The 8,401-nt window shown below is 48.6% G+C and overlaps 1 protein-coding gene across 5 annotated transcripts in view; it reads right to left on the reverse strand.

Moving 5' to 3' along the window:
* The window catches only part of Mpped2 (metallophosphoesterase domain containing 2), a 183,869-nt gene extending 176,008 nt beyond the window's left edge, over positions 1 to 7,861 (reverse strand). Inside the window, exons 1-2 of one of the 5 annotated variants that reach the window (XM_008851248.3) lie at positions 7,234 to 7,861; positions 1,503 to 1,750 (exon numbers count right to left, since the gene is read on the reverse strand). In XM_008851248.3, coding sequence (XP_008849470.1) covers positions 1,503 to 1,630 — 128 coding nt within the window. In that variant the 5' untranslated portion in view covers positions 1,631 to 1,750; positions 7,234 to 7,861. Of the gene's footprint in view, positions 1 to 1,502; positions 1,751 to 5,299; positions 5,371 to 7,233 lie in introns of those variants that run through there. The other 4 variants (XM_008851256.2, XM_029555149.1, XM_029555140.1 and 1 more) reach the window with 4 other exon arrangements.
* Between the last annotated feature and the right edge of the window lie 540 nt (positions 7,862 to 8,401).

Here is an 8,401-nt window from a genome sequence, read left to right on the forward strand (position 1 = left end):
GCCAAAGTAAGCTACAGCATGCACAAATTTATAACATATTTGAATAGCGGATAAATGGAATAATACTAAAATAGAGAATTTGAAGCAAATACATATTGCTCAGAGAAACCATCTGAACTGAAAAAAAAGTCAAATTCACCTTAAAAATATTTTCTCAAATTCATGTCAGCAATCCCTCATAATCACAAACAGATTCTAATTTAAAGTAGAAAGTTCTTAGAAACAGTGCATATCACTGACCCTTTGCAAAGACTTTCTTCTGGTTCTCTCTTTTTGTTTTTGTCAAGCCTGCTGTTTTAGCTTTCCTGCTTTGCATAAAGCTCATCACAGGTGCTTAAGTGGCTTTTTAGAACATACTTACACAGCATCACCCTAGTATTTACACTAATAGTCAGGCAGTCAAGGAAAAGACTTTTGTTTGGTTAATGTTTCTGAATTTGAGAAGGATTTGTTTGTGTGTGTGTGTGTGTGTGTGTGTGTGTGCATTTGGAGGTGGCCAGAGCTACTAGCTTTTCTAATGCCCACATAAAACAATTTCTCAGAAAAAGAAGCCAGTGACTTGGACATGCCTTGAGTTCAATTCTGCCAGGAGTAAAAAGACCCAACAGAGACCTAACTTCCTTCTATCTTGGCTATACAATAGTTTTCAAAGAGGTTGAGTCCTATTCTGAAAGACTCATGTGAGACATCGAAAGGATGTCACAGAGAATAGACACCAGGCCTTAAATAAACAAGAGGCATGGCAGCCTCCTGCTCCTTCTGCGGAAAGCCCCAGTATACCCCACAGCGGCGACCAGATAAGAGCCAGTGTGCCCAGGTGCTTCAAGATCCTGGCTTCTGGGTTTCTCCCACACTTTCTCCTGAGTCAGTTTAAACCTCAACATGTCTTCTTTAGTATTGGGAAGTTAAGGGAAAGTAAAATTCCTGGGACCAACTGTTCCACAGTCCTTTAATCCTTTGCTCCCTACATTGTTCAAGTCCTGCAGCATGCAGCCCACGTTTCACTAGCAACAGGCAAGACAATGGATTTAGCAGGGGTTGGACATTTAGTCCCAATTAGGCCTATTTCCCAGCCGAACGTAAAGGCATAGTGGGTGAAGTGTAAGAAAATATTGCAGAGATTTTAAAGAAATAGTTCATCATGGAAGTAAACAATACAGGGTAAAGCAAATTGAACTAGGGGTGAAGGTAAAATTCACTGTGCGGTGTTAGGAAAATACCTTAACCTTTCTGTTTTTATCTACAGAATGTGGGCAATTCCGAGGACCTAAAGCTTGCTTGTGTTTGAATGTGCTCTAAAAATCTAAACAGTTATTCAGCTGTAAAGGGTTTCTCTTGGTCTATATTTGAAACCACAGATACCCATCTGTTTTATAAATCATTGACTTTCATTCTCCCTAGCAAAATGCTAAGAGAGAACAGTTTTCTTTCACTTTATTTCTGTTTTCTTGATTGCCTTTTTTTTTTTTTTTTTTTTTTTTACATTCATGAGAAATACTTACATATGCACATGTGGCGGCTGGAATCTGCTCTGGTTGATGTTGTAGTGTGTGAATGCCTGGGTGGGGTTGGAGCTATACTCATCCACCGTTACGGTAACTTTGCCTTGAGAGGGTATCCCATGTGCCATCCTTCCTCCCTATAGGCATGAGCAATTCACAACTCTCCGGAGCAAAAGCTGCAAGCAGGCATGGTGCGTTTCAGCCAACCTCTGAATCCAAGGATCTACGCATCAATACCGCTGTGCGTTCTAGAAGAAAAAACATTTATATATATACATATGTGTGTGCATGTGTGTGTATATATGTATATATTTATAATAAGAACAAAGTTAGAGAAGGTTCTAAAAGACATTAAGCTTGAAATCTAGGCATAAAGTTGGTTCAGAAAAAAATCCAAATCACTGTTATTTTCTGGTGGATATTACTGTTACTAACTCTCCTTCCTGCATGTCCTTCAGAGTGGACGGTCCACCCTGCCTGGCATTGCTGGATGCTAGTTCATCATCTCACTGAAGTTCAAACTAAGAATTCTTCTCTAATTATAGTCATGGCACTTGCCGTGGATTGCAGTAAGGGCAAATCCACAGTTGCCATGGTGTCTAGCTATAAATGGTTTGTGCTTGAAGACTCCAAGTCTTCCCTGCTAATTGAAATATTTGGTTCTTACAAAGTCAGTATTGTATCATACTCTTGATGCTTCAACAATCCATGTGAGCTAGTGACAAATGCAAATTGAAGATTCTGTGCTCACCACAGGTACTTGGGCATAACTACAGTACTCACATGATACACATGTTACTCATAAGTTTTTATTACAGAAACCATTTCCTAAATACATAATTCCTGGTATACATACACGTTTCTCTCTGGCCAAGAACTTTATGGTAAGGCAAATCCTGCTTGCTAACTGTAATGTACTTTCTTTCAACACTCAAATCACTGAAGGAAAGCCAGATGCTACAGGATTGGCCCACCACTTTTTATTTAAAATCCTGACCTCCTCTTCCAGCCTTGATGGAGCATTTAGGGAGAGCAGCCGGTACACCTGCCTACTGTAACATCTATCACTTCATTATCGGTAATACATATTCTTACTAGTTGGTCTCGTTTTCTAACAAAATTCCCATTAGCTCTGATTCTTTTCACAAATATCAATATAGTAGTAGTCACACTGAGTGGAGAAATGACGATGTCTGTTTTTATGGCAGATGTTCAAAGATGGAGGAAAGCAAACCCTTGCACAGAAGCTGCTGCAATACATCAGTTTGAGGGAGTGGGAGACATGGCATACTCCTTGGGTAACCCGTGGCTAACCTGCACTCTTACTTTGAATGCACTATACCAGGATTCATTTCCCATGTGCACCAGTAAGCTCCAGAAATCTTAGCTGTTATCTCCAATAAAAATATTTAGAATAATGACTATATTGAAATTTGGCATGTAACACCTTAAAATATGGAACAAAAGGCAGATGGCCTGCCATAGGCCATTTATTTTATTATTTTGCAACCCGGGGCCATCCTCCATATGCTTAGCTAGGCTAAGAAATTCCACAACGTTCTACTCAAATCATTGCTTTCTTCACAACAGCAAAGCAAGCCAAGTTATGCCCACCTGGCCCATACTCCTAACAATCCCATGGCCAAGAGATGAGTCCCCAGTGGGCGCTCCAGCATGTCACTTTGGGTTCTCACTCTTCTCCTTGACTTCACGGGACGTACAACTCCCTTAAGCACCAGTTGATAGACAATCTGGTCAGTAGGATTAACTAAGTCAAAATCTTCCCCAGCTCCTCTGATGTAAGCTATCCACAAGAACTGCTTACAAATCATAATGTAGCAGTTTTCATACCAAATTTGCAGCTGTTTCCTTAATTTCCTCCACAATTATATTTTACTGTTATTTTGCATAACAGTAAAACACAACACCTGCTTCAAATTGCAGTCCTGTTCTAAGTACTGTAATTCTCTTTTGAGACACAAAGTACCGAGACACTACTGAAGCGCAAAACTGCATAATTGCGTGGCGCTGAAAAGTAAATACAAATGAAAACATCTTCCTGTTATAGAAATGACTGTCATTAAAAAGAATGTTAGCCATCAAAGCACAGAGGGGGGAAAACACACATCTCCAGACTACAAGAACTTAGCGTTTGCATAAATTAGAGAGCGGTATAAAAATTACTTGGCAATCCTTATGTTCTTTCCATCAATGTCTATTGTGTGAGATACAGAACCTTCTGAAGCAAAGGGAAACCAAATTCATGTCTAGACTACCGTGACTTCAGAGTAAGTTTCTCTACCCAGAAAGAGTCTAAATGTTTGCAGAGGAAACTTATTAAACTAAGCAGGCTGTAGGCCAGAAATAAAATATGCATAGTGAATATTTACAGTGACTTGGAGTAATCAGAATGAAACCTTCTCAAGCTGTCCTGTTAGAATCCAAGAGGAGGCAGAATTTCCAAAGTGACCACTTCTAAATGGTCCACTCTGTCCTCCAGTTACCCTACAGATTACCCCTTTCAGTCAGAGAAAGCCTATGCCCCTTTGCACCTTTGCCCCAGCAAGACAAATAGAACATCTTTTCATCAGCAAGCCCAGGCCCCTGCAATTCTGAAGGGCTAAATGGGTGGCTGGTACCTCATTTGAATTCATCTTTGCCATGTTCCCTTTCAAATGTTTTATCGAAACAGTGCACCTGCAGCGTCTATCTGTCTATCTTCTTTAATCTGGAGTCCTTTGAAGGAAATGTCAGACTAAGGCAAAGAGCTTCAAAACTTTCACAGCACCTTTACAGACAAGTCAAGAAAAGGCTTATGTTTTTTAAATGCTATATTCCTCTCCACCCATATTTCAAAATCCTGAGACTGGTGGTTTTGGGGGGAAAAAAACTCTCAGAGACAAGACAATGGACAAAATCACATCCCTTCATGTGAGAATTTGGAAGGAGCTTGAAAGAAGAAAGGACCCTGCCTTAACCTGTAAGGAGGCCACATCACCTGCTTTCAAATGCTCAGGCTTTAAATATCCCAATGACGGTATTTTGGTATACCACATCCGCTTATCACAATAACTTTCTATACACAATAAAGACAGCTGCTTTTTAAAATTTTCATTTTCAACTTCAACACATTTTATCCACAAACAAAGGCACCCAGCACCAAACGCCAAGATTCCTAAAGAAAAATCAGAAAAGGACTGTCACTGCCAAACATTCAGGCTGGCGTTTGTTTAAAAAAAAAAAAAAACATCACGTGAGCACATTTCGCATTTCCTAGACAGCAGTCACTTCTCCTGTCCCTTAAGCTGCACAATTCTTAATGTTCTTTTCGAGGAACCCTCTTGGAAAACCTCTGAAAGTCTGCTGTCAGAGAGGGATGAAAAACTCAAGACTTAAATAACTGTCTCCACCTCCTAGACACCAGAAACCCTATCCATCCAAAGTTTCAAAGCAACAACTTGGGTCTTCTCTTTCTTGTGCACCGCCTGGGCCGAACCTGGGAAGAAAGAAGCCCTCGATTTCGCTTTGGTGGTTTAACCATGGATGCTCATATTAATTATGAAGACTGTCCACCGCCGACAAACAGGGCGGAGTGACTCTGGAACTCGCCCGCATCAACCCCGCCAAATTTCATCCTCTCTTTGCTCTGCGCTCTCTTTAGCCCTTACTCTTTCATGCCCACTTCCAGCATGTGGGAGCGATGCCCACACGCCTTCCCTGCCGCTTCTCCGCTAGAGATGCTGACAAAGTTCCACGTGCTTCTGTCCACTGAGCGCCCTCCCTCCCATCGCACTTACACCTGAACTTGTCTCCAGCACTGCTGACACCCAGCTGGCACATTCTTTCGGAGAGGGAGGGCACGACTTTTTTCCTGTGCCTCTGACAAAGCCTGGAGTCTATATATGGTGGGGCGGGGGTGGGGGGGTGTGCAGAATTCTCTACTTTGGATTGGTTTGTTTGTTTTAAATCTAGGGTGAGCAGTTGGGGTGGGGGCGACAGCTACAGCTACGGGGCGCGCGCGCGCGCGTACACGTACACACACACACACACACACACACACACACACACACGCCCTGACCCGCCGGCTCTCTGCTCCTGATCCTGGCCATAACTCGGTTCTCTTCTTTCCTGCAGCACCAGCTCCTCTGAGGCGCTCAGTCCCTCCCCCCATCCCCCCAATTGCCACCGCATCGCCGCGGCAGCCACCCCCGCCGGCACTTAGTACTCTAACAGCCCCAGGATCGGCTGAGAACCTTTCCTTCCCTCTCTTCCTCTCCCCGTAGTCCTGGACTGATTGATGACCATGACCACCAGAGGCCAAGGGCTCTGACACCCCGCCATCCTCGGTGGGGCATCACCTTCCCATGGTTCTGGACATCAGCCTCCGGGACGTGTTGACATCCTCGACCCACAGGGCAGAGCCCGAGCCCGCGGCCGCTGCCGCATCCCCGTTCCATGCTCCCGGAGCTGCCGGTCTCCTTCCCTACAGTGGACCCAGCCAGAGAGCTGGAGGGGGTGTGAAGCCCACCCACCCCCACCCCCATTTGGAAGTCTTTTCTTCTGGTTAAAGTTTTGTTTTCCCCACCTTGACCTGTTCATGTCTGTTTGCAGCATCACAAATCAATTACACATTTTCCATGACCCGCATTCTCACTGAATTCGGGGTGCTGGTGGGGGTGCGCTATAAATCAACCCCACTGCGCATCTTTCAATGTTTTTTTTTTCTTTTTTTTTCTTGCTAGTGGATTGGATACCAACTCCCTCTCTAACCTCTAGGGAATAAAAAATGCCCTCTTCACTTCCTAGGCCTCAAATCCCTGAAATTGGAAAGCTTTACAAAGATAACCTTGTCACGTGTAAAAAAATCATAATAATAACAAATTTTTAAAAACCAAAAAACTCCTGTCTGGGTCGAGAAGAAACCAGGCGGCAGCTGTTACTTTTCCAGGCTGCCGTACCGTACCCCGCTTCCCGGTCCCCACCGCAGCTCGACTAGCCCCCTCCTTCCGCAGAGCTGTGATCGCCGAGCCCCGAGAGCGAGGTCGGGGCGCGGGGACCTGCTGAGAAGAGCTCCACGCGGGAGCGAAGCGCGCGCGGGCGGCCTGGGGTGGCGACGAGGAGCGGCCGGAGCACAAAGCTGCGCGGCGCCGTCCGAGCCTCTGCACCTGGCCTCCGGCCGCGGGCGCTGGGCTCGGGCCAACACAATGCGCGCGGGCTAGGCCGGGGCGGCTCGAACACACGACCCCGGCACTTTCTAGTAAACAGCTCTCGGAGTCTGGGTCCCCACCCCCATCGCAGCCTCCAGGCTCCGGTCGCCAGACTGCTGCGGACAGCTCCCCTCCTCCAGAAATCCGGGCGGAGGAGGGGGCAGGGAGGTGAGGACCCCAAGAGGTCCGGGGCCGAGGGCTGCGGGGGAGGGGAGAGGAGGAAAGGAGGAGAGATGGGGAGTGGGAGGGAGGGCAGCTAGGGATAAAGAATTCGCTTTCGTTCCGGGGGCTGCAGATCTCCCCTCCCCAGATCCTGGCTGGCCCGCCCGGCCAATGTCAGGGTCGGCGGGGCCGCTGCGCTCCGCAGCCTCCGCGCCCTCGCACGCGCCTCTGACAAGGCACCTCTCACCCGGGCTCCGCTTTGTGTGTGCATTTTTTTTCCCTTCCTCTGGCGCTTGGCACCGGCCGCCCGGCCGCCTCCTCCCCCTCCCCCGCCCTCCGCCTCCCTTCCCGGGGCGGATTACCTTTCCCGGGCTGCGCTCCGGGTCCCGGGGATGCCTTCAGCGCCCGGTGTGCGGGCTAGCCATCGCCGAGCTGCCCGGCCGGCTGCGAGCAGCGCTGGGGGCGGCGAGGGGCGCGGGCGGGCCAGAACCTTCGACCCCGGAGGTCCCCGCCGCCGAACCGGGCGAGCAGGGGGCGCGAAGCCAGCGGGACTTGGGGTCGGGGCGGGGGGCGGGGGGAGCTGGAGAGCAGAGCAGAAGCCTCGATCTGGGAAGAGAGTGAGCGAGGGGGCGAGGAGAGGGAGAGAGGGCGCGGCGAGCCGGAGGGAGCGCGAGCGGTGCAGTGACAGGGACTGCCACTGGGGTCAAAGGAGCAGAGCTCCAGGAAGCTGGGCGGCCCGGGCGCCTCTCGCTGCGCGCTCCCAGGCGGGACCCCGCGGCCCGCACGCCCCTGCCGTAGTTCCGGCCCACTCGAACCCCCACCCGCGCCCCGAGGCCGCGGGGTTTCCAGGAGAGGAGGGAGCGGAGGGCGAGGCCGGCAGCCTGCTGGTGCTCCCGGGTCAAACAGGCAGCAGGAAGCTGAGCTGCAAGTTCATCATCAGGAGTGTGATCTGCGTTCAAAATGATAGGGGACAGGGAGGTGGGGGCGGGCTACAGAGCGCCAGGAAAATAGGGGAAGCCACCCCCCAGATGGGCGTCTTCTGTTAAAAGAACACCCAGGGCCCCGGCCCATGGACCTGTCTGGTTGTGTCAGAGCCTGGTACAGCTCCAAGGTGCAGACTAGGAGGGCGGAGGGCGACCCCAGGTTCCCTTGCCTCTGTTGAGCTGAGGGGTTCTTATGAGGGGTAGCAAGGATCCTATCTCCGCAAGTCTCTCTCTCTCTCTCTCTCTCTCTCTCTCTCTCACTCTCTCTCTCTCTCTCTCTCTCTCTCTCACACACACACACACACACACACACACACACACACACACACACCTCTGTCTCTGCAATGTTCCTGAGAAAGAAAAGGCCAACCCAGCTGGGTTTTTTTTCACCTCCATGAATTAAGACAGGTTCAGGGTAAGAAGGGGGACAGGCTAAGGTTCTAATTGTTTCCTCTCCCTCCCGCCTCTTTGGCACACACTTTCTCTCCCCAAAAGACATGCACTTGAAAAACATTTTAAAAACCGAAGTTACTCCCATTTTCTATGC

Source organism: Nannospalax galili, unplaced genomic scaffold, assembly GCF_000622305.1.
Source record: "Nannospalax galili isolate Female #2095 unplaced genomic scaffold, S.galili_v1.0 scaffold11, whole genome shotgun sequence".
In the NCBI taxonomy this organism is placed as follows: domain Eukaryota; kingdom Metazoa; phylum Chordata; class Mammalia; order Rodentia; family Spalacidae; genus Nannospalax; species Nannospalax galili.